The 15,779-nt window shown below is 41.8% G+C and overlaps 1 protein-coding gene across 1 annotated transcript in view; it reads left to right on the top strand.

Moving 5' to 3' along the window:
* The window catches only part of LPCAT1 (lysophosphatidylcholine acyltransferase 1), a 162,412-nt gene that overhangs the window by 114,142 nt on the left and 32,491 nt on the right, over positions 1–15,779 (top strand). The window contains exon 13 of the mRNA XM_065398971.1: positions 12,522–12,660. Coding sequence (XP_065255043.1) covers positions 12,522–12,660 — 139 coding nt within the window. The remainder of the gene's footprint in view (positions 1–12,521; positions 12,661–15,779) is intronic.

Genomic DNA, 15,779 nt, shown 5'->3' with positions numbered 1-15,779 from the left:
TAATGTTCTTCATAGTGTAGGAATTTTGGCATTTAGCCATGAAAGCAACATGGTAGCGTGCCTCAGTTTCCCTTTTCATACAGAACATTAGGTGTGTAATGTCCTTTCTTCTGTGTACAGTTTCAAGACTGGTTACAGGCATTAACTGTGAAATATCAGTATCACAAGACTTTTTAACATAAAGTATGTTGTCGTGTAATGAAACTATAACCATAAAGGCTTCTAGCACATAGTGAGTTCTTATGTATTACTCCCAACATGTTCAAGGGTTTTTCCAAAAGCTCATGCACGTTGTACATTTTTACAGTTTTTGGTATCAGCAACACATTAGTCACAAGAGTTAATATTCGCATTAATATTAACATCAAATGCATTACAAGTGTACATTTACAAGCATTTTTGTCATGCCATGCCTTTGGCTCAATACCCTTGGGGTTTTGGCACTTTAGGGTTAATCTGTGGCTTCCATTTGCAGGATTAAGTTTTTCCCTTCCTCCCTGTCCTGTAGGGTCAAATTCTGAGCTCTCTTGCTTAACAGAATCCATTGGCTGGCTAGGTATGTCCTCTCTGCTAACAGTTAAGGGTAACTTTGTTCCTCCCTTATCAGCTAGGTAGTTTGCATCGACACCATGCCTTAAAGAGACACAACCATTTTCTATAATTATTTCTGAACTACAGTTCTCCTGCTTTTCAGCTATCAATTTCTGTATCCACAAGGCATTAGATGTCTCAGAGCTTACTAAGAAATCACATGACATATCCAAAGCATCTATGGGTTTATTCACAAGGCTGCTCTGCTGTGTAAAGCCAGGAATCCAGCCTTTGTTTTGAACCTGAGACATAAACTGTTCACAATATCAGTTAATTAAGCCTCCTTTTAAGCTAGTGGTTCTCAAACTTTTGTACTGGTGACCCCTTTCACATAGCAAGCCTCTTTTTTATATATTTTACGCCATTATAAATGCTGGAGGCAAAGTGGGGTTTGGGGTGGAGGCTGACAGCTCATGACCCCCTATGTAATAACCTTGCAACCCTCTGAGGGGTCCCAACCCCCAGTTTGAGAACCCCTGTTTTAAGCTATCCACACTAGATTTTTCCAAAGCAAATTCAGTGAGTTCATATACACCTGAAAGACTCTGGCAGTTAGGAACTGAAACAAATTTCTCAACAAATAATTAACTGTTGCCTTCTACAGACAGAAATTCATCCTGATTTACCTCAATTAATTCACTTCCACACCCCTCAGTTACAGCAAACTGCTTGCAAAAACTAGAATGAGGAATTCTTCTCCTTAGGAGCTTCTTTTAGCAACAATTCACCTTTATCTTGCTTCACAGAAGCATTGCTCTGCTGAGCCACAAGCAACTCCTTCTGAGTTTGTTACACCCAGAATCATCTCTGGCCCATTAGGAGGATTTTTACACAACCCCCTTTCAGGCAAGCTACAAGACTCCATAGTTAAAAGGTTAGAGGCACTCTCTTTCCCTTTACAGCTTCCTTCCTTGGCAACATGCAGGTTACCAGGCTCAATACACACAAGCGTAGGGACCATTCCCTTCTTGTCACAAGTTTCCACACTGTCAGTGAGTAACACAGTCAAATTACCTTTGTATTCTCCCTGTGCCCTGGCCATGGTATCAACCTGATTAAACAGAGTTGTCATACTTTTACTCAGCAACACACTAGCAACCATCAAAATAGAAGCACCAGAATCACTTGTTTCCTGGGACTTTTTTATGACATTAACTAGATGTGACCTAGTTACAATGTCATTCTCCCTAGCAGACACAAACTTAGGAACATTTCCTTCCTGGGCTTTAGTTAAATCCAGCACCAACTCTGAGGCAACTGATAAATTTTCAATCATCATAGGTTGACAGACTTCTTCTGTCTGCTTCACAGACAAAGAATTGGAGAAAAACTTTTCCTCAGCAAGCGTGCTGCTATTCTCAATAGACAAACAGTTGGAGATATCCTTTCCCTTGTCCCAGCACCCATGGATGATTTCAGACATATATACCTCTACCCCAATATAATGCTGTCCTCGGGAGCCAAAAAATCTTACTGCGTTATATCGAACTTGCTTTGATCCGCTGGAGTGCGCAGCCCCGCCCCCCCGGAGCGCTGCTTTACCGCGTTATATCTGAATTCGTGTTATATCGGGTCATGTTATATTGGGGTAGAGGTGTACTTGGAAAGTGAGACAGCTTCCTTAACAGGCAAGTTGCCACTTCCAACAGATAAACTGCTATTCTCCACAGATGGTCTCATTACACTGAGCTACTTTAAATAAATTACTTCTACCTTGTTCAGGCTTACATTCACAAACTTCACTTGCCAACAGTCCTTCACCAACAAAAAAAATCTACCCTTTTCTTCCTCAGGGCTTTAATCTGATCATCAACTTTAATCTGCTCTAGAGAAACATTTTCCTGAGCATAGAGTTCTCTCTATGCTTCATCTAATTCCAGATTCACTTCTGAGATAGTAGACACATTCAGAAACTTCATTTACATATAAACTGCTTTTTTGTAGAAACAGCTATTTTCCACCTCCCCAAGGTTAGAGAGACACTCTCCCTAGTCATAGCATAATTGGTTAAACACAGACAACTGCTTAGAGTCATACAACATACCAGCATTGTTATAAACTGGACTTCCAAGAGGATACAGTTTCTGCTGTTCTTCCATTACTTTTTTGATTTGGATCTTAAGTCTGGCAGTTTCTTGTTGCATCTAGTGAGCCCTCTCCTCAGCAGCCAGCCATTCCATTTGTCTCCAGTAAGCTTCTTTGGCTCTCTCTTCAGTTTGCTTGGCTCTCTTTGCAGCTTCTTTTTCCAGCTGGGCCAAGGCTTTCTTCTCTTGCATTCTAAGTTCTGCCAGTCTTTGTTCATGTTCAAGACATAGGCTCTCTCTTGGGGCTTGCAGTTTGATTGCTTCTGCTGATGCCATCTGGCTCATGGTCACTGATCTTTAACCTTTAAAACTCTCAATATCAAATTTCAAAAGCATGGGGTTCTGATCCAAAGCTTTAATTGACCTGGTTCTGTGGATCCTGCTGACTACTCCACTGTAACCATGCCTTCATGGGTCACAACTCAGAATACCAAATTCAGGACAAACTGCTGAGAAATGGGGCAGACACACCCCAAAACTGGTGGTTATTCTCCCGTAAGATATACCAAACCAGCAACAAAAGTAAACTTCTGTTTCACCACACTGGCTAACAAGAAATCAGAATAGCAGTTCCGTTAGGTATTCCAGTCCTTGTATCACTACCAAAAACACTAGACTTAAAGATGAATGATTCCAATTTAATCAAATAAAAGGTTCTTCTGATCCCAAAGGACCAGCCACACATCCCGGTCAATATACAACTCAGATCTTACCCAATAATCCCGCTGTTGCCAATCCTTTAGTATCTAAAATCTAAAGGTTTATTTATAAAAAGAAAGAAAGGTGAGAGTTAAAATTGGCTAAAGGAATCGAATACATACAATAATTGCAAACTTCTTGGATCAGGCTTGTAGCAGTGATGGAATAAACTGCTGGCTTAAGTCAAGTCTCTGGTTGCTTACAAATCAATGGAAGGTCCTCAGTCCTTTGGTTAGAATGCTCCCATTAGTATAAGTTCATAGTCCAGAGGAAAGAGGCAAAATGGAGGTGTTTCCCGGGCCTTTTATAGCTTCTGCCATGTGGAGGGAAATCCATTGTTTCAAACAAAGCCCTCAGCACAGCTAGTGGAAAATTACAGGTAGCAAGATGGTGTTTGGAGACCCATGGGCAAGTCACATGTCTATGCATGATTTTGCTTAGTCATAGTAGGAAAGTCCATTAAGTGTAGATAGGCATCTTCCATGGTCCATTGTGAGTTAAGTGTTCCTTAATGGGCCACTTAATTTGAATAGTCCCTTCAAGATGTGCAGGCTAAATATCTTGTGGGCGTTACCCCAGGAGCAAACATGTTTGAAATACAGGTATAGAGCCAATGCTCATAATTTCAAATACAAAAATGATACATGCATACAAATAGCATAATCATATTCAGCAAATCTTAACCTTTCCATAGACACCTTACTTGACATAATTTGTACAAGATTTGTTGCAATTATATAACCGTTCTAGCAACAATGATCTACATGGTCGTATATAATCCGATAACGTCACACCCTCCCCTTGCAAAGTCCTATGAGGCAGCCTTAATTCCAGAGCACCCAGCACAGTCACCCTCAAAGCTCCTCAAAGTCCTTGTTTTTTATTTCCACTATTCAAAGTTGATGGTACTGAGCTCAAGTACCTCGGATGAGATGTAGCCTCTGCAAAGAAGACACAGCCTGGTGGTTTGAGATGGTTATAACTATAGGGCTATGCTCAGTGCTGTGCACCTCAGATTTTAGACCTGCAAAACTGAAATCCATTTCAAAGATGGTTTATCAGTCTGCAGTTGTAGCCTCAGAACTGTGGATTACCAGGCTTACACATGTAAACTGTGAAGGACTTCCCTGGGTTAATGCCTTCCCCTAAGGAGAAACAAACACAAAAACTCAAGAATCTTATGGAGGGTATAGACCTGGCCTAGTATCAAGTTTGGATAGCCTTTGATGTCAGTGTGGAAGGGGCTGCTACTTCAGAGGTGGATTTCCACAGGGATGGTCTTGGCTGTAGGCAGTTGGATTATAGGTCCAGAAGAAGCTCCAGGAGCTTCCATATAGCAAGGAGAGCTTCACTGGTAGAAGATAGAAGTATCATAACAAAATTCAAAATATGCTAAAGGCTCATTACATTCTTTCGAGTCTGTCTCATCCCTCATGGCTTTCCTCTAAAGAAGAGAAGGGAAAAGCTTTCTCTTTGAAATCCATCCTTCGTATCGATGACTGTCTTCAAGGGAGCTCAGTACCCCCGTTGTCAGGACACTTGGCCTCACCACTAACTTAAGGCAAAGGCTCTTAAGCTCCATTTTTCCAAGCATTAAAATTTGAAGTGCTTTGGAGAGGTTGTGGCGCATATGGACAGCCTGCCAACTCTATCTCAAGATCCAATTTTTTGAGGCTTTTAGCCCCAGTGATTCCCTCACTCCCTGCCAATCATCACTGAAACATGGGTCCTGAGCACTTGTCAGTTGGACAATACATTCAGATTTTTTTAAAATAAAAACAACTCTCCAGTTCTCCCCAGCCCTGCAATTCTCTTAGATACCTCAATATCAGGAAGTGATGTTGCAGGAAATAAATCCTTCCTAGTAAAGACAGCCATCAGGCCTATGACATTGTGCAAAAGAAATAAGGGGCCTTAATCTAGTTACTTCCTGCTAGTCAAAAAGGCAGGAGGGCACTGGCCAATCTTAGATATTGGGGAACTGAACTAGTATGTAGAAAAAATTAAAGAGTCAAGACAATCATTTTGGGAGCCAGCACCATTTTTTTTAAATTTATTTATTTTTAAGAAAGTCAATGTGGACTTTGGACTTTCAGGCACACACATGCAAATAGACTTCCAGTGCTTGGCAAGCATTTCAGATTGTCAATTTTTGTTTTTTTTCCTTTTTGTCTAATGTTTTGTTTTCATGAAGTACTAGGAAGCACTCATATCCTAGTTGTCAAGGCTGTAAATCCACGTTTCCTTACTCAGATGATTGATGGGCAGCATTTGGGAGAGATTAAAAAGATCAGTTATGTCACCATCAAGGTGCTGAAGTCATTAGGTTTCATAATAAACTTCCCAAAGTCCTAACTTATTCCTATTAGACTTTAGGTATGTCTAGTAGAGCTTTGTACTCAAAACTCTAATCTTTCCTGCCCTGGCACAGAATCCAAGATATCTCCATTCTGGTAGAAAGAATAAACAAGAGACAGCAGGTGACAGCTTAGGCCATGCTATGAATGTTGGGACTGCTGGCCGTAACAGGGCTGACTTCTTTGTTCCCATGATACATTTCCAAATGGGATGGTTTCAGTGGACCTTTGGGGATTCAAATGGAATCAAGTATCAGAGATTCTTCATGTTGCATCCTAATAAGTCTCAAGGTTTCTCAGGTCTCATAGCAGTCAGGGACAATCTACCACTAGGATTGGATTTCCAAAAAACTTCTGGTCTATATTGTGGGGACTATGGATGTGTCTGGTCTGATGAGATCACGCAGAAAGGCTTCACATCCAGGGGGCATGGTCTTTCCAGGAGTAGCTGCTGCACATAGTAGTTCTGAAGATGAGGCTGTCCTGTACATTCTGAGGACTTTTAAGATACCAGGTCTCTGAAAGGTCCTGAGTCAAAGGACAATTAGGCCACCATATTTTACAGTCAGACCCCTGTGTGAGAAACTCCTGCATGAGTGGACTCTGTCCCACAAGTCTTTCCTAGTTGCCATGCACTTGGCAGAGAACGAGAACACAATCTCAGACACTGAGTGAATCCATTATAGTTCCTCGTAAGTAATGCACAGATTAGAGTGTGGCAGATCAGAATTTCCTCTGGTGGGGCAAACTGCAAGTGTCTGTCTGATACCAGACTGAATGAGAAACTTCCAGTGCTCTACTTCTAGTGCTGAGAAAAGACCTGTAGCCCACAGAGATAGCTTAAAGGTATTTTATGTAGCTGTAACACGAGAAACCTATAGGCCTATATCCTGTAATCTAGCTTGAGAAGTTAGCATAAGGCTTTGAGGTCTATGAGCTTTAGCATAAGTGAGTTACCCAATAGATACCCTGAGTTACTGGGGACCTGGAAATATTACGTTATGGGAATTTTTGTATAAAGTCATACCGGGTAACTGCAGGAATATGAACTAATACCAGCTTTTCGACATTTTAGGATAGGAACATCAGCAGGTGTGTAACCACAAATTTGCCTTGGCAACAAATTGACATATATGATGAGTTGAAATCACTAATATACTAACCTATAGAATAAGGACACCCCAACGTTATTAGGGTAAGTCAGTTATGGACAAAGGAGGCCAGGTGTTTATATGAATATTCATGGCAGTCACAAGCCCTATAATAGGCCAAATCCCCACGTAAGCTTTTAAATCTTGACCATCAGACTTGTTTGACGTGCCAGAGGCAGGATTAAACCATCATGGAACACAACCTGTCTCCCACTACTAGGTCTCCTTGTGACTATATGTAAGGGATGGTGCAGGACACCATTCATACTGCACTATAACTATGCCTTAATTTGGGTTGAAGCATTTGGGTTTTTACTCATTATGCTACTAAATGTTTTTAAATTTTGCTCTGCCCTCAGTATGAGTATTGCTGCTATATACGTCAGGGTTTCCAACCAGATATTGAACTTAATTCTGTTGTGCCTGATTCTGGGACTAGAACCTTTTAAAACCCTCAAATTTTAATCAGGGACTAAGTGGAAATTTTTTAAATGAATATAATCAGTAAGAGTGGGGGGGATTTCATGCTGTTTGAAGCTTTATACATGTGTTAAGGTGGCTTTGTAAGTTGAGCTGTGTTGTGAAACTAAGTAAAGGTACCTAAAGTTGAATAAGCAGTAGCATCAGGGCCTGGTGACCCACACTTTGAGATGGCAAGGGAGCTGATTTTATTTTAGCTGCCAATAGGCCGCAGCAATTTGGCACCTGTCCAGATGTGTGAGTAGACTGGCAGAGTTTAACAAAAGTCCCACAGCTCCTCCAGACTGCAGCCCTGAGCCATACATTGTGGAAAGACTGTGCCAGTTTGCCCCTAGCAGCCACAGTGCCCGGTGGGCCCAAGCAGGGTAAATGCCTCTTGAGCTGCTAGAGCACGGTAGCCAACAAGGGACGAGAGGGAAGTAACCCCCATCCTTCTACAGGTTAATTCTGGACTTGCGTACCTTCTACTAGGCATGGAGCCAGTTTAGCTTTTGGGACTGTTCAGAGTTGAGTAAATGTTATAACCGCTTAACTTGGTAAGAGGCTTACCATTTTGGAAGGGATGTCCACATTATGTGCTAAATATTGTGCAGACTTAGAATTCAGCAAGTAAGATAAAGCTTATTAGCTAGGGAATAGGAAAGGAAGTCAGCTGAGACTTCTGGAGACCTAGTGATGGTCACCCTCAACAAGGTGTTAGAGACTTTTGTGAAAAGGAACGTTAAGAATTATGAAGGAGACTTGATGCAGTTGAAGGACAGTCAAGCAATTTTTTAGCATCCTAACCCATGGGATGTTGTCAGGTGTCTGAGGTTGAAACAGGCAAAAGGAAGGGAAGGCAGGCTAGAGAATTGAAAGGGATACTGATTTAATGTATGTTTGTGGCATGTAACGTGTTGGCACTTAAGTTAAAAAGGAGGGTGTATCAGCTTAGCCAGACATCACAGGCTCTTGAGGAAGAGAGAAAAGTTACTAAGCAGTTAAAAGACCAGCTGCATTCCTCTACTGGGGAATAGCTGACTCTTTACTGAGAGACAGGAAATGGAGAAAAAATTAGAATGAAGTCAGACTCAAACATAGGATGTTTGGGACGGAGCGCATTGTTGGCAGGCTAAGGCTTCTGCTTGCTCAAGGTCACTGGAAGGCTACCAGTTACAGAGCAGAGAAGTTCCCCTGCAGTAGGGGAAGTTAAATGAGGAAGTTGATTATTTTGAAGTGATAGGTCACTTGCAAACAGAACAGGGGGGCCTGAGTACAGCAGAAGTGGAGGAGGAATTAAGTGAACCCAACTTGTTCTTTTGGAGGTGGAGACTGCTAGCTAAGAGGGAAGTTCTGAGGGGAGTCAGGAGATTGACACGGAGCTGGAGCTCAGTTCGGGGGCAGAGACACAGACTAAAGAGCAGCATATACTTTCAACCAAGTAAAGTAAAAGGGGGACCAATTGATATCCCCCCCCATAACCAATTTTGTCATGGGATTAGAAGACGCAGTGTCACAGGCATCCACTGCAAGAGAGGCTGGGATTTCTTGACTAAAACCAATAAAAAAAAATGTTCCCACCCTAGTGCCACAGGGCAGGACAAAGCTAGGAGCATTATCCTCATCTCTTGAGTTAGGGCCATCCAGCTCAGGAGAATGCAGCCTCTTCAGGACTCACCAAGGAGGGTGGTCACCTGCAGCCACCTGTCCTGCAAAGGATACTGGCAACTCAGTCATGGCCAATACCTACACCCAGACCACACAGGCTTTTCCCCCATCTATTGTGTTTACCCAAACTGTACCCTTTGTACCCACGTCAGCCTCACCCTATCACTGAATTGGAGTCGTCCTTCACTGCTATGGGGATGCTGTCAATGAAGAGTTTGTGCTTAGTTGGGATTATTCCACCAATACTTGCACCTCCAGGAATTATATTTTGAGGAGCACTCTGGAGATAGCAATTCTCCTGACACCCCATGCCCCACTGCAGTGGTCACAGACATTAAACATTAGATTTGGTGGCCAAACAGGTTGGCCCAGTGAAAATTCTTCCATCGCTGTGTGGAGGAGACAGGTTAAGTGTTTACGCTGCCTGAAGATGATTGCATTAAAATCTTACAGCTCGCTGTTGACCAAGCATTGTGGAGTACTTTACCCCCAGAGTATAGGACAGGGCAAAAGTCCTTTAAAGAAACAGTAGCCCTGTTGGAACACAACCAGCCCCCAGAGGAGGCTGGGGTAGCAATTTTATCTAACCTAAAGGAAAAGGCAAATTAATCCTTGCATCAGTTTCATCTGCGAATGGGTGCTGCATGGCTCAGCCACATGTGAGAAGAAGCAATAGGACCCCAATATGTTAGCCTGTTAGTTAATAATTCTCTTCCCCACTTACAGGAAAAGGTTAATATGCATGCGAATGATCTCACCACCTTAAGGTAGGCATTGGCATGGTTGGCCAAAGCCCCCTCCCAATGTGGGTCGGTGTTTTGGACCCCCGTCGCTGCCAATCAGGATGCATAACCCAACCCAACTGTAAAGGTTGAAGGACCCTCGAGGATACCTCCAGGCCCAGGTCAGGTGGACGTCAATATTCTAGTAAGGAATTCCTTCTCCATTAATTGTGGAGGAACACTCCTGTACATCTTCCCATGAATCCCTCTGGTAACATAGGTTCTGGCAGAAGGGGTTGGAAGAGCCTCATAGCTCTATGCTGGCTCAGACAGATGTGGTTCTCAACTCCTATTTCAAATGTGAAGGCTAATACTTTCCGGCTGAGGGGTTGGTTCAGCCTAGATAGATAGATAAATACGCTTCAGATGTAGCTGATACACAAGATTTCTAGGAATTTTGCAGTTTCTGCATTATTCTATTGTCAAAATTATTTGGGAGAAAGAAAAGCTTTCACACCTGGTACTAAATTTCTTAAAGGACCCATATTAAAGTTAATTTTAATTTATAAACCGATTTACTGTAACCTTTCACAAAATTCTCTATTCTCATTCTGTATTCAAAGAGTAAGATTTGCGGAGGATACACTGTTGTTGGTTTTTTTTATAAATAACAAAGTGGTTGAAGCCTTGTGTTCAGGGCAAAACTCCGCCTTCACTATGTAACTGCGACCAGTAATTCCATAATATAGCCTAAGGGTGACATGCAACAGCCTGTAAGGAGCCTGGCTCTCACACTCCCCTGTTACTGCTGCCCTAGAAGGCCAAAAGACTTGAGCTATGGAAGATCTGCTGGATGTATTCTAGAAAATACAACTCCAGGAGTGAGAGACCTACTAGATGAAGTCTTCAAAGAAGCAGAAATACAGGCAATAATTTCCCCTCTTTCTCCTTCTGATCCTCCCTCTCTCACCCACCTGTTCCTGTCTTCATTCCGATTTCCGCCAAAGCTAGTTATGTTCAATCTCATGCCCCCCTGCCACCACTCTAATTATTTTTCCCAACCCAGGTAATTTAAATGAGGATTTAAATCTTTGCACAGCTTGTTGGGATTGTCAAAATGTTTCAACTGACCCCTGAGTATGTGTCTTTGCACAATTGTCCTCAGCCATGTGCTAACACTTATTAGTGTGTGATCAGTTGTGTTACTGATATAATTTAGTTGAATGATCTCTTGAAGTGAAAGGTTTTAATATTTTCCTTTAGGACTTGAAAAATTTATCAGACGCCTACCAGCCAGAGACTGAAACCTGCTAGACACAGCAATCCCAAAAGATGGGAAGAGATTCAGTATTGAAGTCCAAGGGCAGCATGCTAGTGTGAATCCAAGGCCCTCTCTCCTTCAATTACTAGGGAAAGAGTGGGGTGCTGGAAATCCTGCCAGGATGATATCCCTTGACCGTGCTTGGGACCCGTACCTTCAGTATTGGCCTCTGAGCACTCAGGAATTGCATCAAACTAGTTTTTCTGTTGCAGTAATCTGTCTCCAGCAGTGGCTAGTACTAATTACTTAGGGGGAAAGTGCAAGAATGCTGTTGTAACTGCCATATATACTCGTTCATAAGCCAAATATTTTTGATAAAAAAGTGACACATCAAAGAGCGGGGGTCAGCTTATAAACGGGTCTACACCAAAATTTGATGATTTTAAACTCTATGGAATCATTGAATTGAATATCTAATACATTGTCGTTTTGTTTACCTGGAGCATCTGCAGGCATGGAGCCCCTCAGTTCCCTGTGGCCGCGGTTCGCTGTTTCCAGCCAATGGGAGCTGTGGGGCTCCATGCCTGCAGATGCTCCAAGTAAACAAAACGTCCCGACCCACCAGCGGCTTCCAACCCCTGAAATATAGGGTTGGCTTATGAAAGGGTTATACAGTTTTTGCTATCCATTTTGGGGGGTTGGCCTATAAACGAAACGAGCTAATGAACATGTATATACGGTATGTATATTCTTGTTATCCATAAAATGGCTAATCCTTTTTGATCCTACTAAGCTCTTGGCCTTTGAAGTCTTGCAGCAATGAGTTCTACGTGCTAATTTTTGTGTGACAAGGTATTTCCTTTTATCCATATAAAGTTTGCCAACTTTTAGCTTCATTGGTTATCCCCATTTTGTTGTATTATAGAAGACTGAAAAGAAGTTTCCAATCTACTTCTCTAACCCATTTGTTATTTTTAATATCTTTAGAATAGGTCTGAAAATTAGGCCTAATGCATTTCAAGCAGGGCTCCAAAGTCTATGCCTCCCTTCTTGTAAAATGGGGATAATCAACTACTTTACAAAGTTTTATAATGCTTTATTCATGAATGATTATAAAGTATTCTGAGATCCTCACATAGAAAGCACTGTACGTGTGAAAAGATTTACTATTATTTATTTTATTATGATTATTATTGGCAGTTCTTCTTCTTAGCCATTTTCCTTTATTTCAAGTGGTAGAGCTGCTGTTTTTTATATATGAAAGCTCATCAGTTCAGCATCCAGCAGGGAAAAATTAATCACAATCTTTTGACTAAGTGCACAGTGGTTCATAAATGACTTGGCTGTGTCTACCCTTTATTTATTTCGGATAGGCCACCCACAAGCTCTCGCTTGATCATTATCAATTTGAGACTAACTTGACTTTTCAGAAACAAATCTTACCCATATAAAATTATTTTAAATGTGTTGCTCTTCTGAAAATTAGTACTTGGCTTTGCAATAATTTGTCTTCCTGCCTTATTTCATAGATGTATGAATCACAAAATGGAACCATAATAGAAAACGACTTAGCTTGCATTCTGAAGACTGCTTTGGGTGTGTCAGAGCTTAATGTAACAGACCTTTTTAAAGCTATAGATGCAGAAGAAAAAGGGAAAATCACATATGGTGAGTAATTAAATGGATTTGAAAATCTCTACACAACTATGGATTATCAAGGATGTAGCTGCTAACTTTTTTTTCTTTTTCTTTTGTTTTATAATAGCTAAAAATGTGTCATTTGCAGTGTTTTTGCCAAGTTACTTAGGCCAGAAGTATGTGTCTAAAACATCAAATGCCATAACTAGGTGTTTCAGTTTCAATATTTATTTTATTTCTTTACTGTAGGTTAGGTGATCCTGGATGAGCTCTTAGGCAACACCTGCTCTGTGATTGATTTTCCTCTTGTCCTCTTATTTGTGTTACATTGCTCCCTCTATTTTTTACTTTTGTATTTCTTCCCTGTTGTCTTTGAATTCTCATCCGTCTGAGATCTGGGGACACGGGAATTTCCCTCTTCCCCCCCTCCCCCCAATCTGTTTGTAGACAATTCAGGAACAGGAAAAAAGGTTAAGCTTTTGAATAAATTTGTTGTGAACTATTCGTTCAGCTCTAGTCATAACCAAGATAACCTGGAGAGAACAGTGCAGCAGAGAGGCAGTGTAATCCGTGGACAGAGCACTGCACTGGGAGTCAGGGGACTCAAGTTGTATTCCAGGTTCTACTTGTGACCTGGGTCAAATCACTATCCATTTCCTCTCCCATCTTTTGTCTGTCTTGTCTATTTAGGCTGTAAGGTCTTTGGAGCAGGGAATGTCTCTCGCTATGTGTATGTACATTGCTCAGCATAATAAAGCCCTAATCTTTGTTGGGACCTTCAGGCACTACTTATATGAAGAAGAAGAATTAATAAATAATAATAATAATTAATAATAAACAGCCCAACCTACCTGTGACTGATTCGGATAAGGTTTGGATCCTGCAAACCTAAGAGCAGCAGCATCTCCCAAATAGAAGTGATTGTGACTTGCACATATTTTTGCGGTTCTGATTTCTTAATTTCTTAATTAACATAATTTCTTACTGTAATAATTTTTCAAATTGTTTATTTTAAGAACGTTTTCATTTTAAAATGTATTGCATTGCTACAGAAATATGGACACTGGAGCAGACTTCATTTCACGTCATCAGTCATTAACCTTTAAATAGGAGTAACCAAAGAAAACCCTAAGATAGATGGCCACTCAACTAGACTGTTACGATGCGACCCAGCTGCTGGGTCTCTGGGTGTTTTTAAGCCTGCAGAGCCTGAATGGAGCCCAGCCATTGCCCTTCACTTGGATCCGCAAGCATAATCTCAGGGCACATACCCACTGTCTGGCATTCCTACCTGGGTTCCTGGCACCCCCTATTGCTTGAACACTCCCTCCCCCAGAACTCTTCCGAAAGGTGTGAACTTTCTGGGTTACCTCTTCCAGGGACCACATGGTAGCTGTAAAGCATATAAGATACAGACGCTTTGCACAGATTCTAACACTATTGTTTTTTTACTTACTCACAAAAGAGTACAAATCACTTAGAACAAAACAAATTTCCTAAATGAAATGCCCCTCCCTAGCGCACACTTCCCTTGGAAGTCCATCCATGTTAGGAAGGTAGGCAGGATCCCTGGTCTCATCAAGCACCTATTGCTTCTTCCACTTGAGCTGGAGAAAAGAAGAACAGAGAACAAAAAGAGTAGCTTCTGCTCTTTTTATAACATTCCAGTCCCTTAGTCAAGTTACTCCCTGGTCATCCTTAGCAAGTGACCAGAGTCCCATCAGGTGACTTCGCTGCCAAGGCAACCTCTCTCCTGATAAACCAGTTCTCCTGATTGGGAGCCAGTCTGTTTAGAGCTATTCCATTTCAATAAGGAGAACACTTTAAGTCTTTGAATGACCCTCATTTGTTGTTCTTTTGCCATGAGCCTCTGGAAGTTCAGTCAAAAATGAAGACAATCAGCCAATAGAGAAGGCAGAGAGGATGCACACTCAAAATAGAATTTACAGTCTGACATAGACATATACAGAGTTCATAATCTCAAACAATTCCTAAATTGTACAGATTCTCCCAAATTGTCACATTTGGATAGAAATATAACAGTGTTAAAATGTAGGAAGAGGACAAAATCAACAACTATCTATAGAACAGATGTTATAATAAGGGATATAATATAGGCACTGACTTTTATTAACACTTTTGCTACTAAACAAACGGACGCCAAACCATTTATCAGACTAAGATGGTCCTGTTCTTTTTTCCTCCATTTCAATTATACGAATATCCCATGACCCATGAAATAATGAAAAAGAAAACTCCCAAATGATATTTCATCATTCACTGGAAAGCATCTAGTTAACACTGAAAAGGTGGGGAATTAGTTGAATACATGTTACTCATAGGCACAGCATTGCTACAGAGGAGAGTGTAATGTGGTATACTAACTAGACCCTTTGTGGACCCCTTCTGGAACCTCACCCTAGGGTCAGGAACCCCACCCAGAGGAATCCTAACCCTAGGGCGGGAAGCCCTGACCATAGAAACGCAATCCTAACTCCAAGAGGCCTACCGCTAGGAACCTTAATCTTATCTCCAAGTGGCTTTTCCATAGGAACCCTAACTCTGAGATGGGGAACCCTACCCATAGGAACCCTAACCCTAGGGCGGGGAGCGCTATCAAGAGGAACCGTAACTATAACTCCAAGTTGCCTACCCCCATGGTTCCTTGACTTTAGCAAAGCTTTTGATACGGTCTTCCACGGCCGGCAAGTTAAAGAAGTAAGGGCTGGATGAATGGACTATAAGGTGGATAGAAAGCTGGCTAGATCGTCAGGCTCAATGGGTAGTGATCAATGGCTCCATGTCTAGTTGGCAGCCGGTATCAAGCGGAGTGCCCCAAGGGTCCATCCTGGGGCTGGTTTTGTTCAATATCTTCATTAATGATCTGGAGGATGGCGTGTACTGCACTCTCAGCAAGTTTGCAGATGACACTAAACTGGGAGGAGTGGTAGATACGCTGGAGGGTAGGGATAGGATACAGAGGGACATAGACAAATTAGAGGATTGGGCCAAAAGAAATCTGATGAGGTTCAACAAGGACAAGTGCAGAGTCCTGTGCTTAGGACGGAAGAATCCCATGCACTGCTACAGACTAGGGACCGAGTGGCTAAGCAGCAGTTCTGCAGAAAAGGATCTAGGGGTTACAGTGG

Source organism: Emys orbicularis, chromosome 2 (genome assembly GCF_028017835.1).
Source record: "Emys orbicularis isolate rEmyOrb1 chromosome 2, rEmyOrb1.hap1, whole genome shotgun sequence".
Classification (NCBI taxonomy): domain Eukaryota; kingdom Metazoa; phylum Chordata; order Testudines; family Emydidae; genus Emys; species Emys orbicularis.
The sequence above is the reverse complement of the archived record's forward strand: the minus strand, read 5'-3'. Positions and strand labels throughout refer to the sequence as shown.